At 34.5% G+C, this 19,629-nt stretch overlaps 1 protein-coding gene across 2 annotated transcripts in view; it reads right to left on the reverse strand.

Annotated features, from left to right (window-relative positions):
- Nucleotides 1–609: 609 nt before the first annotated feature.
- Nucleotides 610–19,629, reverse strand: part of SHPRH (SNF2 histone linker PHD RING helicase) — a 53,256-nt gene continuing 34,236 nt past the window's right edge. Inside the window, exons 21-30 of one of the 2 annotated variants that reach the window (XM_085310533.1) lie at nucleotides 19,053–19,278; nucleotides 16,119–16,262; nucleotides 14,791–14,892; nucleotides 13,902–13,973; nucleotides 11,828–12,016; nucleotides 6,395–6,487; nucleotides 5,819–5,905; nucleotides 5,183–5,361; nucleotides 3,184–3,264; nucleotides 610–2,116 (exon numbers count right to left, since the gene is read on the reverse strand). In XM_085310533.1, coding sequence (XP_085166659.1) covers nucleotides 2,020–2,116; nucleotides 3,184–3,264; nucleotides 5,183–5,361; nucleotides 5,819–5,905; nucleotides 6,395–6,487; nucleotides 11,828–12,016; nucleotides 13,902–13,973; nucleotides 14,791–14,892; nucleotides 16,119–16,262; nucleotides 19,053–19,278 — 1,270 coding nt within the window. In that variant the 3' untranslated portion in view covers nucleotides 610–2,019. The remainder of the gene's footprint in view (nucleotides 2,117–3,183; nucleotides 3,265–5,182; nucleotides 5,362–5,818; nucleotides 5,906–6,394; nucleotides 6,488–11,827; nucleotides 12,017–13,901; nucleotides 13,974–14,790; nucleotides 14,893–16,118; nucleotides 16,263–19,052; nucleotides 19,279–19,629) is intronic. The other variant, XM_085310543.1, reaches the window with a different exon arrangement.

Consider the following 19,629-nt stretch of genomic DNA (forward strand, 5'->3'; position numbering starts at 1 on the left):
TTCCTCATAGGGCAGATGCCCCAGCCCTCTGATCATCCTTGTAGCCCTACACTGGACTCTCTCCAGTAGCTCCATGTCTCTCTTGTACTGGGGAGCCCAGAAGTGGACACAGCACTTGAGATGAGGCCTCACCAGGGCTGAGTAGAGGGGCAGGATCACCTCCCTTGACCTGCTGGCAACATGTTTCCTAATGCACCCATTMAGGGATGGAGAGATTCACAGTCTATCTGTGCAAACTGTTTGATCACTCATTTTGAAAAATAATTTCTATTATCTACTCAGAATTTCCCTTTCTGCAAACTAATCTGCAAAGAGAATCATCTCCATACCAAATATATAAATAAAATTAACATATATGACAAGAACAGGAAATAAAGATGTACTTCTGTAAACTTACTTAAATAGTAGTTTTTAGAGCAAAATATCTAACTGGTCCAGAAGGCCAAAATAATATAAATGCCAAACAAACTTTGCTTCTTGATACATTATTAATGTAAATTATATTCACAGTTGTTATTAGCAGCAGAAAAAAACACAAATGTAGCATGCTTGARAACAGAAAGCAAGCTCAAGAACTATATGGCAAGTCTATATAGCAGACTTCAGAAGAGTAAAAATTCTAGTGCTATAAGATTTCTTAAAAGGCCCATTTTAGCTAATCTACATTCCAAGTAAGATTTCTAAAATAAGAAAAAAAATTCTCTGCTGAAACAGTAAATACTGTAATTTGAAGGAAGTAACCTATTGCTTACTTACACCTTTGCCCAGTCTCTAAACACAAAATTGTGAAGTAACTGAGCTTGCTTCCATAAYACCATCAGAAATGACAGTAAGGAAAGATCCATCTATTACATATGCCGAAAGACTGAAAATCCATCTTGTCTATCTTCAGCAGCCAAAAAGTTAGCCTAAGTTCATTTTCTAGACACTCTCTCTACAGTCAATAGACAGAGATGAGAAAAAGTGATGTATCTCATGTATGTAAGGATAGAAAATTTCACAAAAACTTCCTCTCTCTCTCTCTCTCCACTGATTATCTAATTCAAAGTACCTAATATTTAGACTGCCTAACTTAATCTGATCTAGTTTGAATATTTAGACTGCTGTATTTTTGGGGCTGGGGAAGTAGACAAAAAAAAATAATCGGGATGAGAAAATGTACACAAACACCAAATGACTATAAAGTGATCAGCAGCTAAACAATTACTTTTCAAAAAATTCTGTTACAAACATATTATTCTCCTTGTCTTCCCTACTCCYACCACCATCCCCAACAAAGCACTTAATTAGTTATGGCTTCAAGAATAACTGAAAAAATGTACAGTAAGTTCAAGTGTTTAACTGTGATTTCAAGACCAACACACATACAAAAAGCATAATTTAATTTATCATCATTTTGTGGTAAGTGAACATTAACAACAACATTTGTGTTACACAAGTCTTTATGAGTAGCTAAACATCTAATATAAATATCCAAATTATTAAAGATTAATCATTTAAAGTGTTTCCAATAAGATGCTCAGTAATTCAGCATTATATGCTAACAATCCTAGAAGCCCTTTCTAGAAGAACACTAATTTACAGTTGTTCTTTCTGAACAATGCTTTGTACAGTAAAAAAAAACCCTAGATTTGTGGTTTTCTGCTTCCCTTTCCCAATCCCCCACCCACATAGCTTTGCTCTCAGACTGAACTACCAGCCAGTCAAATTGGACAGTAAAAGTCCCATTGACATCAAGGGTCCAGGATCTGTTTCAGAGTCCAGCTYAAATGCTCTTTGGGAATAAAATCCATTTTTTACGTAATGTGCAAAGTGCAAGTTTTCTCCAGTGTTATCAAACGYGTGTAGCTAAGAACTTCACACAGAATAAAATGGTAGCAACTGAAAGACCTTCTGATTTCCAACAGCTCTAATAAGGACAGATATTAGATGATGCTTACAGGAATGACAGGTGAAATATGTTAAATATAGATGCTTATTAGGTCAGGTGTCCAATTTCCCTAGGTCAAACCAATATTTTCATTCAAGTTCTTCAGTTTCCTCTGTAAAAAGGTCAGCCAAATCTGCCACCGTCAGAACTGAGGCTTCTGACTGTTTCATGGAAGAGCTCGTGTGGCTAGGGGAAAAAATTGAATGCGAGCATCAGTGAAACAATCAACTTAAGCAACTTGCTGTATACACCGAAGACAGATTACATGGTATCAAGTAACTGCTCAGCTATGAAGTTCAGCAGAAAAATGTACTTTCCACTAGGCAAAACAAAGAATAAGGTTTGATATTGCTTTCAAGAGATTAAGTCTCATTAGATCATTCTAGCCACTGCACCATTTATCTGAATTTTACATGCAAACATAGTGCTTGTTTCCACATCTGTAAAGCAGCAAGACCATTCTTTCAAAGCTAAAACTGAAATCTTTTGTAGCTACAGCCATTCAAAGATATATAAGTACATGTTTTAGTCTGTTTATTAACAGCCAAAAAAAAAAAAAACTGTGGAAAAGTAACTTATTTTCTCTAACTAATTCATCATCCTAGACTTGTTGTTTGGATACAGTGTAGTTAGAAGAACGGAACTCTTTCACTTTCTGCACAAAGAATGTAAACACCACTTTCGTTCCAGTTCAAGTCTTCTTATTGCCTRTAATTTTTTGAAAGGATAAACTAAGTGAAAACTGCTGTTTCATCACACCAAGCTTACAAGCTTGGCATCCGGATAACTTTTGTACTGACTGCAAAAACAACCAGTGTGACACAAAAGTTACACTGTGTTTGTAGAATTTAGAAATAATTAAAGAAAGAATCAGGTCCTATAGCAGAGCTTACAATCCTCACTCTCCAGTAGCAAGCTTAGTATTTCTCCATTAATTTGATCCTTTTATACTAATGGAAAACTGAAAGACCTCCTTATTTATGCTTCTAAAACATAATTTATTATTTAGGCTTTCCTGATAAAATACACACAATATAAAAATATGCTCCMCTGAAAATACTTAAGCTTCAGCATATTAGAGAAAGCTTAAAGGATCCATTTTTCAAGCCCTAAAGCTTTTGTTTCAGTCAAAATAATTTGAAMTGTAGCAAAAATATTTAAGATACTTGCACTTAAATTTTAAAAAGATACAGCTGAAGCCCACCTTTTCATTTTCACTGCAATGCTAACTTAAAAAGAAATTCAACATATACCTTCTGTCTACAGTTTTCAGCATAGTCTGCATTCTCTCTTCTATTGTTGCTTTTATCAGGAATCTATGAACAATGGTAGACCTGAAYGCGTTTAAAAAAAAAGAAAACCAAAAGTGAGCAGAAGAAAAGTTATCACTGTCAGTAGTCCAAGACCAACCTTTTAGTCTTGTATCAAATTTTTTCAGATTGCTGAAAAACATCTTTGGATTTTAAAAGGAAAAAATCTTACATGGTGATTAGCAACTTGCATTGACGTTTAACGGTATTTAGTATGTCCCACAGCACACATTCCCACTTTGCTGTATCGCATGTTAAATGAATATAAACCATATTAAGTAAAATCCTGAGGCAGATGCTAAGCAAAGTTCTGCCTTCTGTACCCTTACTATAAAAAAATAATCCTTACAACACACTTCTTGCTAGTTTTATTGCAGGGTGTTATTCTTTTGCCAGACCTTTAGTGCTAGCATTATGTGAAATTATAATGCAAGCCTTTGCAAGTAGTCCTTACTATGCTTTCACAGTTAATTCAAACTGTGAAACACATCCAACACATCCAAATATCCACCTGTTCAAAATATTCTTTCACATACAGGCTCCTTCATGCCCTATCCCTAAGGATCCATTATTATTACTGCAGAGTATTATTATTCCAGAATTGATTCTAGCTATGTTTCTACTTTGGATGCAGGGGTTTATTCTTATTATTTTTCAGGTGACTTGAAAACTAAAGAGAAAACTTTACATAAAATCCACTGAGGATAAAATTTCTAAAATCTTTGTTAAGTGGTCTGCACTACCCACTTAATTCCTGTTAACTGCAAAATTTTTTTAAAAAGTGTTTTTCTAGACAACTTYATGTCAAACAACCATGCAAACTGAAGGAATTAAATTTATTTATATATATATATATATGCATATGCATTTTTCTATAAGTGTATATACATAATATATAAAGTATATGTGTAGATATATACAAATATACATATATAAAAATATATAAAAATACACATTTTTCTTATAATAGTCAAGTTTCTCTAACCGTGATAAATGGGGAACAATACGCTGATAAAATGCAGTGAAATATAAGAACATCCAAACTGAGTTAGACCAGAGGCCCATTTAAGAGTAGTAGCCTGTCCTCAACAGCAGCCAAAAGCCTGTGAAAGACTAGTGTTAAAAAAGAAAAAAAGAAAGAGAGATGTAGTTTCTATGCAGTYACAGATTTCTGGATTTCTCTTCTGAACTTGTTCATTCTCTCTGTTAACTGACAGAAGCGTGGCAGGACCCTATTCTAAGACAGTGACTACAGTAGTCTTTTAAATGGTAAGGAACTTACATTTGAAACTCTAGGCGAAGGAAAAGCCAGAACATTGATCTCAGGATTAATGAGGATATATTCTCAGATATCCTGGTGAATGCTGCATTTTAAATCATATAAGACAATTCCCCACCATAACTACTACTTTAACAGAAAAAGTGAATGCAGCTCCTAATCTGGAGCTGAGAATGACCAGCTAGAATGAGCCTCTCAGGAGAACTGGGAAATAAAATGTCTGAACTCAGCTGCACATGAAAAATAAGCTGCACAGATCTGTGAAAACTAGAACATTTCTGGACATGCTTACAAGCAAATCTTTAAAGTTAAAAACTAAGGCAGTGGTACACACAAAATAGGATGGCAGCTGAACCACATTTTTCAGRATTTTGGACTCAAGAGCCTATTTTCTTCCTAAATTCTGCTTTTAGTTCTCAAATCATACAAAAGAGCTTCCTAGAGTACTCACTAAGGTAATCTTTCAGCAAACTTTATTTTGTGCTTTTATCTTTATGCTCCTCATATGRTCATCTTTAAAACTAGTATTCCTATGAATACTCTCATCTCAAAATTTGAGAAGTTCAGTGAACTACACTGATGATTTATTCAGATTTTCAGATAATAATAAGCAGTTATATTCTGGYCCACATCTGAACAACTTACAGCCATTTTAACTCTTACTTTGTTTGGCCAATACGATGTACTCTGCCAATAGCTTGAAGCTCATGTGCAGGATTCAGAATGGGTTCCACAAGCAGAACGTGAGTTGCTTCAATTATGTTTAATCCATTGGAACCAGTGTGAAGGGGCAGCAGCAAAATATTGATCTTGGGATCATACTTAAATGCTGAGAGATTTTCCTAAAAGGCAAAACATCAAAATAGCATGACAAAAGTTCCTCAGAAAAGCATGTGATGGACATCTGTAGATTTTAAAGAAATTACAGCAGTTAGTACAGCACCAGACAGACAGTCCTGCAGTCTGAGACAAGAACAGTTATCACAAAACAGATACTAGACAGACATCAGTAAGGCAGATTTCTTGCAACATCCATCAGTATGTCTCATCCTTACCATCCATGCCAACACTTCTTTCTCAAAACTRAAAGTACTGTTTATCTCCAGAGGTTTTTTAGTAGTGCTTTTATGYGATGAAGATTTTTAGAATTAATGCTTAGAGAGCAAAGATTATGCCAAACAAATTCATTGCTCTTTTAGTTTCTCAAATGAAGCAATAAAGGTAAGGATGAAATTAACTTCTATTAWCTGCAACTTTTCCCATCTAAAATAATTTAAAAGAAAAATATCCTTTATRTACCTGAAATTTACTAATTCCATTGATCTGAGAAAAAACCATGTTGTTGTCGTACAAAGCTTTTGAAATGATGTCCAACACATCTTGCCACTGTAAAACAAACAYATAAAATTCTATTATAAATAGCAATGACAAAATATATGAATAAATGTCTCAAAGAGTAGATAAAGACCTTTTATAATATTAGCACTTAAAGCTTTTAAAAAATTGTTCCCTGTACATAAATCTAAAGAAATGTGATTAAAAAGATCAGATTGAGTAAAAAAAACTAGTAACATCCACAAAAGTTTTAGGGTATATCAAAAACATCTGGACATAAAATTTAAAAATGCCTAGAACTTCTAATGCTCCTATATAAATGTGTTTGCCCTTTAAAGAAACAAGCTTTTCCATTCATTAACTTCAATTATTGATCATGTTCCAATTACATGATTTGCCCAATGAATCTCAAAACAATCAAGTGACTGCACAAAGCTACTCAACACATTTTGGTAGCTAAGCTGAATTTCTGAAAATATTATCATAGTCTTAAACTCACAGAACACCGAAAAAAATTAGACAGAAAATGGTGATTAATACCGTTGAGAAAACTAAGGATTTAGCCCCTGGATCTTTAAACTGAATTCTCTTCAGTGTTCGGACCACMGCTTCCACTTTGGTGGAGTGACTTCCCTTCAAAAAGTAAAAAACCCAACATCAGTAGAGTAGATTATTATACAACMACCCCTTTCAAATTCACTTTTAATTATATAGCATTAGATTAGGACTTCTGCATATTTTACACATCTTAAAGGAGATCAGTAAATACATTACATAAATTGGTATGCTTCTTAAGAGACAAAATCATACTTCAGGATTTGAAGAATCTTACCCTCTTTAGTGGCAGCTTCCCAAGTAGAGACTAGGGATAAATTTAATATTGGCAAACTGAACGAAGGATGGGTTGAGTAGCATTGAACTACTTTTTATACTTCCCTGATAATGCACTGCTCTAGGATCTGGTGTATTACAACACACAGCACATGGAAGAATGAAGCACCACACACATACTCCTATCCAGTTCTAAAAGGAGCAATCTGGATAGCAGAAGCAGTGCAGTGGCACTAAACACTGAGGTTTAACCTGCTCAACAGCAAAATCTTTAAAGAACTTTCCAAATGCATATTTAACTTCCCCTCCCTTTACACCTCTTGAAAGTAGATGAAAAAACCTACAGGAAACCTTTTACTGTTTCTTTAATGTTGCCAAAGTGGGAAAACAAAACTTCAGCTCAATACTATCAAGTTGTTAATTCTCTTAAAAGCAATTAGATATTGGTAAATATAATTAATTTAATCCTTGCAGGATTATGTGGTACAATGAAAATGTGTCTGCATAATCTGTCCATCTTTCATCTGAAAGTATTTCACTGATAWGCTTAATGAATTCTCTCATATACAGAAATTGCAACATACCTAAGAGAAAAGATAAAATACTACAGTCTACTTCTTGTTCACTTTGATTTCTGTACTCCTYCCTTTCCCCTTAGTTCAGGAAGATAGTTCTGAGAAACAGTTCTTTAGTATCTGCTTCTAATCCCTTCAGTATATACTTTGTGTTACAACAATTTTACCTAATATGTTTTTTTTGCAAAGCCATTAGTTAATTGCCTACTTGTTCTTACAAGTCTATTAATTTCATGCTGCAGTACTTTCAGTTGGGCAAGTATTGTGTTATTTCTGTCTGCACCTGTCCTCTGAATGTTGAATTAACTATGTTGGCTTGTTACAATGACAGATCAAATTYAGTGATGTTATGCTGCTTGCAGAACTGGCAGGGAAAGAGGACACCAGTCTAGGCACAAGTTGGGAACCAAGGCTGGGCAGCTCAATCATTCACATTATGCAGCTGAATGAATGCCCTAGTAGATATCTGTAAGAGAACTTCTGTAGCCTGATTTATCAAAGGCTGCAATAAGCAATACCATTTTTACCCCCCTAGGGTCTTCTACAATGATTCCAACTCTGTCATAGGCATAGAAATAAAACAGCTTTTTCATGACATCCCTGTTGCACCTGGTAGACATTAACACACTGTTTTCAAAAGTCAGATAGACTATTAAAAATGCTTAAGTCAGTTGCTGTTATGAACTGTAAAGATGAATGACAAYTTGCATTTTGCAATGTTATGGCAGCTGCCTGACAATCATAACCATCTTCATTTAGGAGATTTGAGGCTAATTTTCAGCATTTCCTACGTGCTCCTGGGTCAACTTTCAGGGTCATTAAATGTGTTTTTCTAATACCACTCACCTTGCAATCAAACATGACAATTCCAGCTCATCTGCTCTGATTGGCTTTGCCTCAAACATTTCACAAAAAGAAGACAAGAAATGGAAAAGGATAGGGCAATCTCTCTTCTCAAAGTAGAATTTTTCTAAAACATGATCATTAAAAAAGATTTGCCAAATTCTCCTCATCATCTGCCCAACGGAAGTGGTAACTGCCCAGATCATCCATGAACTGTGTTCACGTGAAGCTTCTTATACGATTATACAGTCCGAATTAACTTGGAGAACATTAATTTAAGCATCAATCCTTCCTCCTGCTTTTGTTTGTTAACATTACTTGTCTTAGCATCCAAAAGTGGAGTCTCCTTCTAAACCATTCTTAAGTAATTCATTCACAGGTATAGATCTTTGCTGTGTATGACTAAGGTCTTACATACTCTTCACAGCCAGGGTGTGACTTAAGTTTTAACTGTCCATTATCTAAAACTGTTTAAATGACCTTTCCAAGATCTTACTACTGAGGTATTTGGCTGAGGATTTAAAGGGYGGGGGGAGAAGCAGACAGCTTTTGCTCCTGGTTTTTGCTTCTTTCAATTCTTTGGTTCTTTTTTCCCCTGCTGTAAGAGACAGCAGCTCTAGCCTCCGTTGTTGATCCTTGCACCCTTCAAACTTCTCATGAGTAAGGTGCTACAAATGTGATTTTGTGCAAGATCAGCCAGAGGAACTACAGTGGAAAAAAAAGTCATACAATGATCAAAGTGGTTAGTCCTTTTGCKTTTTGTTCAACAACAGAACTAAATGAACAGAGTTGCACTTGAACCTGTTGCAAACAGTGCAACTGAAAAAACATAGATCTCCATCCCTTTATTYACATTATATTGGACATGCTATATTGAACTTGTCTCTCAGCACACACTTGACCAAAACTTTGGTTCAGAGCTCTCAAACACTTTCACATTTCTTCTTCATGTCTACTGAGAGATGAAATTGATAGTGGTACCCTTACTATTATRTGTTCTTGGTTTTTAATTTGTCTTTAAAAGACACCTCACTTAGTACCCACGCACCTTGATTTTGTCCTTTTGTTGAATATCCGGACTAGTATTTATTAACAGACTAAGTAGTTCAAATTAATTATGGAGCAGCACAACATTAGAATCAAAACTATCTAACAAACAATTTTTTTACAATGACAAGCTAGCAATAGCTATTGTAATACTAACCAGACACTGTAACCTTTTAAAGAAGCAACATATACAGGGATACCATTAATCCCTCTCCTAGCATAAAATGCTCCCTTTTACGCTAGTCCTTCTGTATCTGACTGAAGCATAAACTTAGCATGGATAGTGCTGATACAATAAAGAACAAGAGGTATTCAACACAACAGGAAGAAAACACACACACACACACACACACACACAGAGGACAGAAAAGTACCAGAGGGACTTAGAAACACAACTTTCCATACAGACTGCAAGATATTGATGTTAACCTCAGTATTCTACAGAAACTATAACAAAGTTGGTTAACTTTTATTAACAAACCGTCCTTAAAGGAATGAGGTGAAAGATTTCATTTTTTTTAGCAATCCTGCTTGTTTTGACAGCACAGTATAAAGTTACAATATGAAGTGGATGAGAACGGATGCAACTCAGGATGCTATGCAATTCCATACTGCATTCATGTTTTTGCTTAACTGGAAGCTAACACCTTGATGCAGAAATCAAAGGAAACACTACAGTCATTTATGCAGAACAGCAGATGACAAGATCTTTCTATGTTTAAAATTTATGAAATGGTTAATCTTTGTGGGGGGAAGGTGGGGGGGTTAGAAACAGGACAACATCTTCTCTAAATCTTGAGAAAATAGTTTGTTAAAAACTACTGTAAAGTGAGGTCCTAATAAATAACACTTCAAAAATATAGCCTATTTACTCCCCCTTGTGCCAGATGCTGTCAACTACTTCAAATCTAATGGTTTATGGTGCATCTACACATGAAATGGAATTGCAGTCATTGTCCAGTGAGGTTGACATAACTAGTGTGAATGTGGCAACATCAACTCCAGTACAGGCTAGCAAGCGTAGCACACCCACAAGGGCCAAGGAGTCTGGCACAGATTCCACTGAAGTCTTTGTCAGCACATTTCATTACTGCTTTTTAACTATATCAGCCAGATTAATATTACCATGAATATGTCTAGCTGTACCATAATCATATTTTTAATTTAAGATAGTAGGATCCTCTTAATCAGAACATTACCAGCCTGAGTATCTACCTTTGCACTTTAGATCAGAATCATCYCCCCCCTCAGCTACAGTGACCAGCTCTCTGTCAAGCTATTGGACAATAACCAATGGTTTCCTAAGTTAGGGGAGAATAGTCTAAGGCATTACAATGAAAAAGCATCATCTCTTTAGAAACTAGACTAAAAAAAAAAAAAAAAAAAAAAAAAAAAAAAAAAAAAAAAAAAAAAAAAAAAAAAAAAAAAAAAAAAAAAAAAAAAGTAAAGTCACAGAGGAAAATACTAGGGAAGGCAGCTCACAGTCTTTAGTAGAGCCATACAATGTCAATGAAAAACCTCAAGAAAATGTCTCCAGACAGAACGCTGTTTAAGATTGAAAGCCATGCTTTACCCTGCAATCACCTTTTCAGTAGGTACATAGTATCCTTTCAGTTGGGATTCAATCATAAACTAGTGAAGTTTAAAATACAGATAGGCAAGGAGCACTAATAGGTTTTCCAAAAATTTCCTTTCGATTTTTTCTAGGGAAAAAACACAAACTCCCAGAGTAGACTCCAGAACACTTACCTGGAACATGGAAAAGAAAAAGAGCTTACAGTCTGAAACTGGCTCTAAAGAATGAGAGATGAGCTTGAAGTAAGTGGCCTCACAACATTATTACTGGTTATGCATGTAAGTGAAGGGAAGGGGAATGTCTCTCGCAATCTCCTAAAACAAASCTTTCTCCATAGGACTTACTCATGGTCAATAGGTTCCAGTGAAAAGCCTTCATTTTGGACAATTAACATTTTGAGAGAAAAATTTCTATTCTCTGCACTGTGATTTGATTTCTTACTCAATAAATTTCCTATTAGAAAAACAGTATTTTTTTCCTAATTATAATTTGTATAAGAGATTATTCCATAGATTTGCAAACTGCATAACTACTCTACCTCTCAGGTGCATGGAAAGCTAGAGAAGTATTTGTTATGAACCTAAGTCTAGCATCAAGATTTAATTTCTGTGGTTAAAAACCAAGATTTATCAATTTAAAATATTTATATTATACTAACAGTTTAGCTTTATAGTATAAGCAGTTTTTTCAGACTTTACTCRTTTTAGAAAAAGTAACAAACTAGACTTCCAAAACCTCTCTGCATTCCTACCCCCAAAGCCCACAACCAAAAAACCCAATCACCAACATACAGAAAAGCACACGCATAATCTATTTCTACCAAGTGTCTGATGTCAAAAAGTCCTAACTAAAGCTTAACAAAACTCTCCCCCCTCTGTTCTCCCACCAAAAAAGAAAAAAGAAAAAAGATAAGCATTCAGCACTGCTTCCACAGCCATGTAATTTCACAACTCATCTTCCAGGCATTTCCTCCTGAAATGAATCTGCTTATAAACTCTTATGGTAGATTTGTCGACCAAAATGCAGTATGCAAGAAAACATGACTGTGCTAAATACATACTGCTGGAAGTCTGGGCAACAAGCCCTATGTAAATAGCTTACCTTTACAGGAATATCGTCCTCCTGATTTGCAGTTTCTGCAGTAAACACATAGGATATTTCTTTATGGGATGTTGTCTGCCTGCAAATGGCACATTTAATTGAGCTCCGACGGGTGCCAACACTGTACTGTTCTATGATGATAGCTATACACTCATTACAGAAACAATGTCCACATGTCAGCACTGCCCACTATGCAGAGAATTAAGAAAAAGACAAAAAAAGTACAGTAATCACTTTCACATCAACACAAAACAGCGTACTTATGCAGCATTATATTACATTTTCACAGAAACATTATTTCACTAAACTCAGAATAAAGTGAAGAATTTTAGAACTCTTTTCACCACTACAGCTGTTAAGAAGCCTGAGTTTCAAAGTTTACTAGGTCAGAGGGATTAATGCTCTGCAGAAGTTCTCTGCAAAAATGCAAAAAATGGGCAATAAATGCAGTTTTAAACTTGAAGGCATTTGTCTTGCTTGCCTATGAAAGGCATAGTCTTTCATTTAAATATGAACACAGATTCTTAATGCATAGGTTAAATATATAGTAAGTATTTGCAACATACTTTTGAATAAAATTTTACAAATATTTGTATTGGCTATCTGTAAAACTCTATAAATTTAGACTAGCTCAATCTTTATTAAAAGATCCCTCAAATCAAATGCCTTAATTTTTGCATATTAAGTCCTATGCAACATCTTTGAATTTAAGAAGAAATAAGATTTTATACAGAGAATCTTAACTTTTTTTGAAAAAAGAACACAAGCAAGTACAAAAATGTGCTACAGAAGCTGTCCTTTTGAGGTCCTAGAACATGTCTGCTGTGATCTTCCTTAACAGAGCAGTAATTTGGAAAGCACGTTTTTGCAACTAGAAATGGTCCCTATCTTGTACTACTCTGCTATATGGACYGCAGTAAGATTGGGTTGGGGAAGAGACATGGGGACCATCACTGTTGTCATGGTCCAGGTAACAGAGGGGATTGACTGATTGCTAAGTGAACAAAGGTCTTCCAGGCTTTGTAAGGTTGTTCCAATCCTGCAGAAATAGTAGTCATCCTGTTGCAAGGAATTTTTATCATGGTTTTCATCCTATCACCAAGTGACAGTCTCAGCCAAATTAAAAAAAAAAAAAAAAAAAAAAAGTGAGGTTTTCCTTTTAGGGAGCTTCTCCATCTCAAGGATGAAACATAGCACAGGGCAAACAAGTGCTCTGTAAAAACCTGTATCACCCTTGAAACAAGACTGTAGAGGAGATTTTAGAAATGTGGCAGGAAACCAGTTCAGGTGTACGTATGTCTGGAATGCTAGCTGAAGTGAAAATATCTTAAAATAGCTAAAAGAGAGCTAGTTTAGTTTGACTGCACAGGAGTTCTTTCATGTTTTTAACCTAATATACAATAAAWTATTACATATATTGCTTTGTACTTTAATATATGTATTAGTCTCAGACTAGCACTTTAGATTAAACTTCAACTTGAACTTCAACACCTGTAGTTCAGAGTATGAGTGGTGGAGGAAGGAACCCAAACTATCAGTCTTTATTCTATTGTTATTTTACTATTTTTGTGACTAGCTAATATTCATTTCTTTAAAGTTTATAACCTTAGAAGAAAAAAAAAATACAATCAATAGGAGCAGTTACAGTAAAACATATGGTATATTACAGAAAATGATCTATTTCCTTCATTCTTTTAGCTTATAAATCCAAAGAAAAAAAAGAGTAGTATTTATTCCCTTTCTCTTTTCAACAGAAGTATGAAAGTAAAACTACAGACTTGTTATAAAACTATTAGTGAAACACACATTTTTGGAACATTTCTGTCAAAACACTTGAACACTGATGTTAACAGCTAAAGGAACTAGAGAGGCTTGTAACTGAGCAAGATACTATCTCAGGGAGCAGATAGCACATTACAGAAAGAGGCTTACTTTCATTTTTTTTTTTTTTTAAATAGTTCAGTTAAATTCACACTCAAAAACTAGACATATAAATTATATATAAATAAATACGTAGTTTCACTACGTAGAAACTTTGTAAAAGTAAAAAAAAAATGYTGACTAAACATCTTACCTGTTTTCCCAGTTGACGTGCACAGATTGGGCATGGTTCTGGATTAACTCCTCCAGTAGTTTTATCCTGAGACTATAAAGTAGAAAAACAAACAACCTTCTTTTTCTGTTTCAACAAATAAATAGTTTTTCTATATTTAAAATAAGCTACTTGGAAAAATGAATGCTGAAGTCAAAGGAGTGGGTTAAAATTCAAAAACATCATGCATGAAGAAATAAATCAATCTTTAGGAATTATAAAATATTTAATCTAAGGTCAGTAAGTAAAAGGATTGCTGTTCACACTGCAGTCCTTCAGACAGTATCTGCATCTCTACTACAGCTTTGGAAATCTGCACAAAATAAAGGCCTCAAGAGAAATGTATCCTGTGAAAATACAGAGATATGCTTCTCATATTTTCTATCAGTTTTACATTGGTGTAAAAAACCATAAATATATTTAATCACACTTAAATATGTTTTTATTTAAGCATTTTTATACTTATTTGGACACTATGATTTGATGTTTTTTTTTTCCTTATTTAATCTGTAAACCTACTTGTGCCTGAGAAGCCAGGTTCTTTGAATAAACATATATTGGACTATTATTTTACAAGGCATCTACTGAATGTAGACCAGTCACTTTTAATGAAGATTTTAACCACCTAAAACTACTCCGTAGTTTTATAATTGTTTAATTAAACAACTGGACAAAACATAATGTAATAACATTAGGACTAAGCAGTAACACAAAACATAAAACAATGAATTTCAAYATGTAATGAATCTTTATAGAAAAAATATTTTCTTGAAAATATGTATTTTAAATGAAAATATTGGCAGGTTTCTTCCACTAGCTAAATATAGTGCACACTTCAGTTTATTAAAGATCAAGGAACAGTAAACCTCACCTTCTCCAAATTAGTGAGATACAGAAGTTGTCCTAATTTTTTCTGAAGCTGTGATTTGGCAACCGCTTTGTCATTCAAAAGTTTCACTCGATTTTGCTCTACCTATCAAAACAGAATTAAATGAATATATACAAAATAAGAAATTAATACTAAAGTTTTTGAATAAAGCTTAAATACAATTTTTGGCAAAATTAAAACAAATAATTTACTGAGGATAGCTCATTCTGTAAACATATGAGCATCTCGCCAAGCAAAAACAACTATGCACTCCTTTCCTATACCCAGCATGAATATAGAACAGAGAATGGATTGAGACAAAAAATACAAACTCAGTCATACTTGTTTCATTTTCACTACTAGCTATCTCCAGAGGCAAAAGGAATCCAGAATATCTTAAGCTGTTAAATGTTTCTTTCAAATTTCATTCAATTTATCATCAGACTACTTAAAACCAAATTGATCCTGGACWTTCATTATATTTTCAGTAAGTCTTCATTTTTCATTTAACCTATGCAAAGACTGTAGAAACATCAAGCTCACTCCTTTTCAGATTAATTGCAGCTGATAGTGGTGTACTTATTAATACAGGAAAGGCCAAAGTATTGGGGGTTTCTTATACTGTTGAGAATTCATAAACAAAGTTTAGACTTTGTTAAACTTTTGTTTAAGCAAAGCCTGTAGCCTGTATGGCTATTTCTCTTAAAAAGGCAGCATTTTGTTCTAACGTACAATCTCATAGAAAAAAGAAAAGAAAGCCTTTGTTTCTTGCTGAAAACATTTTTCTATTGCTTTAAAAAAAAGAGAGAGAAAAAAGGTTAAATCAACTCAGCATTTTCTCTATGTTCATGAACAGAAAATGTCTCTAAGACTGCTCAGAAATTCAAAAATGCTGAAAAATGCTTTGCCTTTTTAGTTTTCACTGCTGTTTAAATCCTTGCAGGAAGAAGGGAAACTGGTGAAGAGTCAGGTGAACTTTATTTTCCACCAGCTTGGAAAACTGAAGAACAGTCATAGAGAGAAGTCCCAGAGCCACTTGTCYGCTGCAGAGAGAGCAGCAGCCTTTYGGAAACACACCACTCTCACAGCCAAAAGGCTGCAAGAGTATATCAAGATAATGGTTCTGAGGTCCAAAAGGCCCAGATGCTAAACGTAAAAGTAGATAAGAACTCTTCTGTCACCTAGACTTTCAGAAAATTAAATGGAGACATACTATAGATATCACATATAAACAGACATAGATAAATATTTTACTTTCATAGGAAGTAGAATCTAAAACGAGCAGATTTATTCTTTCAGAAAAAACACCTCTTTCCCACCAAGTACTCTACCTCATGTGGTTCTATAATGTGCAGAACTGGTGGATTTGGCTTTGGCTCATCAGGATGACGCACTCTCAGTCGTTCTGTAGCCATTGCTAGTTCATCAATAGCAGACACGTGATCCCTTAGTACCATCCAATATTCATGAAGTAACTAAAAGAAAAGCCTAAAATAATTAGTAGCAGAATTCAGAGTTGAGCTACCTTTATGTCTCTCCACCATATGAGGTATAATGTGAGAATCTTTTTGGAGTWAAGGATAATATTTCTTCACTGTAATTCAGCAACAACAAATTATGAAGGAAAACTAGACCAGGATAGGAATAATTTTGCCTGCTCTCTTTTCCAGTATCTTTATGAACAAATTTAAGTAGTTGTTTCTCTCTCAWTTCTTCTGAGCTATTAAAATGACTAACGCAATTGAAAGTATAGAAATCAAAACACCATGCAAGACTAAGCAAATGCTTAGAACAATGATTACACAATTTTAACACTTAACTATTACTGTAGTAAGGCTGCTTCTTAAAGATGAAGTATTGGTTCATTTCTTTCTTTAAAAAAGATTTTTTTTTCAGACATTAACAGTTGTTGGAGTGTTCTTGATGACAAAGGAACAGACAAGACAAAAAGTGACATTCAGTTCAGTTCTCCAAGCAAAAGTAATTGCTGACATAAAAGAAATGGCTAAGACTGGAAGTATGCTATACATATAAATTCACAAATGTTGGTATTATTTTAGACAGCTTCCATGGGAAGAAGCATTGTATAGTATTATCTTTTTTTTTTTTTTAAAAGTATTGTATCCAAAAATCTTCACTGATCTTACCAAAATTTAAGACCATTTGCAAACTGTTTTGCAAAGATCAGAAATTATTATTTGTTGAATCTTATTTTTTTCAATAATGATATTTCAATAAGGATACTTCTAAGCACTGGATTGCCGGAAGTAGGTTGTGCACTTGAATTTTTTATGGTTTAAGAMAGACTAGTGAAGCATTTGCTTTGAGCAATGCCCAGATTATAAATACAAAACTACCGTGTATTAAAATTGGCCTACAGGATAAGGACAGAACATAAGCTGAAAAGAATTTACTCCTCAAAACAGGAARAGTCAAACTAAARTTGCAAAACAAAAATYCCTCTCATGCACAATGAAGCCAAATCAGCTCTTGATTGTCAGTCAAAAGGCTACTTTAAATAATATCTGTAAGAATAGTTTCCTTTCAGTAATATTAAAAATTCCATTGTCACCAGTGATGTTTTCTCAGAAATCCCAGGACTGCCTTCTTCAAGTGCTCATTTGTACAGTTTTTCAGTTACTATTCACTAATGAAAAAGCCTGGCAGCTAATTCTGCTTTCTCCTCATCATCTGTGCTTCCGTTTRATGTGTTAACAATTAGGGTAGTTGGAGAAGGAGACCAATTAAATGCAAGCTTAGTTTTAAAGACTATTTTACATGCAATATCATTCCTGTAGCTCAAAGCAGATTTGAGTAGCAGATAATTGAATCAATATTTCCAAGTCAGGACAGATGGAGTCACAAATATATTATTTTTAGGGGAGTATTAGTCCTATCTTTTAGATCCCAAAGTAAAAGAACATGAAGAGAATATTTATTCCCTAATTGCAGCAGAAAAATCCCTACCACATAGCAAAGCCTCAGCCACTGGTTACCTTGCATCAATTTTCCTGTCTGAATTGCAGCAATCCCAGGACATAAAATACTGAAGCATGAGAACAGGAAGGGTCAATATTTTTCAATYAGCGTTTTGGTACCATAATCAAATAATTTGACTTTCTGATGTCAATTGCTTAAAATAGACTTTAACATTTTGTCACACTGTAACCTAGTATTTGTTTTTAAAGGCAGCTGCAGATCAAGTTTCACCTCTAAGCAGCCCCCCAACCCCATCCCAATTTGAGGTAAGTAGGTGATCAGTAACCCAGTTTGCTGAAAAACAAGGACAGACTGAGTTCAGTCAGTTTATATATCTTAGATTAGGTGAATCACTYTATAGAATATCTTTTTTTCCTCCATGGACTAGATCTAGTGTCAAAAGCTTTGTTCGTGGATGGCAAACTTCTGTAAGAAGTAGCTCTGCTTTTTCAAAGCCTCCTACAAAAAAGCCAGTTAAGTGACATGTCTCTTGAATCATGAAATAGAAAGCTTAGAAAAAAGACCACAGGCAAAAAAACACTCCTACAAGGAGCAGGAGTTTGATCTGCTGTCAGACCACAGAAAATGAGTGCACAGAAGAACCACAAAAGGAGATAATCTTGACACTAGTGTAGCAAGAAACTTACTGAAGCAGAAATCAAAGTAAATTGGAAAGGAGAAGCATTTAAGAGAAAACATTTCTGATTACATCTAATATATAAAATAGGATGAGACCCTGTGCCCCAACTCCTCTCCCTTCTCCATCACTGTTATTCACTGCAAGGAAACCCACACATGCAAGAATAAGTAAGTGAAGCCTAGTATATGCCTTTATATTCCCAGGCCAGAGGAGACTAATGATTTCAGGTTATACTGTGTAGCATACACATACTGCCATTTACTCCAAGTAAACAAGGCCCAGAAAAAGGTTCTGTACCTAGCACAAGACAGAAAGTAAACTAAATTAAAGACTAGCATTGGATTTGTTGTTTCCTGCCACATTCTGATATAACTAAACAGGAAAACAGATATAATTATATCAGTATACTGCCTCAATAGATTAAATTAGTACTTACTAATTTGCTTAGTAGTCAGAGCTCTTTTAGTAAATGTTAAACCATAGATAAACTATTTTTAATTAAATTGTATAAAAAGGTCTGTGAAAAAGCTTTGCATAGGCAAAGTAATTTCAGACAACAACTTAGATTTATTCACACGCAGCTTAAATTTGTTCATATTACATGAAATGCACCACACAAATGTTTCTTCAGTCTCACTTGTTGTACCTTATATTCCTTTTTCCATGCTTCAAAGAGTTCCAGAAACATGCTTCCTTCTTCAGTTAGCTTAACATCCATTCGGTGCRCTTTGGCAAAGGAGAGAATAGCTTTCAAGGCACGTTCTGTTTCACTGGTTGCCCACAGTCCTCGACTTGTAGTGGGTAAACGGTCATCAACAAGTCCTTCTTCATCTTCTATCATCTCTTCAAATATAGCCATTTGGCCTTTAACGCTTAAAAATAAATCCAATGTAATATTCATTACTGATTTTGTACTTTCACATCCATTTCTGCATATCCATCATATACTTCAGCCTTCTAATACTTGATTAAAGGAAAAAGGAAACAAAACCAAACACATACCATACATAGAGTTGTTTTATTACTTGATACCCTGAAGCTTGCTTAGAACACAGTGAACTTGCTACCAGCAATAAAATCCCTAGAAATGAAATCCCTGTACAGAACATTTTGTCAGCTCAAAATCATCAACAACTTTTGCAAAGGCTTATGCATCTTATTTTTCAATAGTTACCAAGGATTCTTGAACTGTCACATACAAGAAAAAHACTTTGCAATTCTCA

This window comes from Rhea americana, unplaced genomic scaffold (genome assembly GCF_003343005.1).
Source record: "Rhea americana isolate MKP2758 unplaced genomic scaffold, rheAme1 scaffold_108, whole genome shotgun sequence".
NCBI classification, from domain to species: Eukaryota; Metazoa; Chordata; class Aves; order Rheiformes; family Rheidae; genus Rhea; species Rhea americana.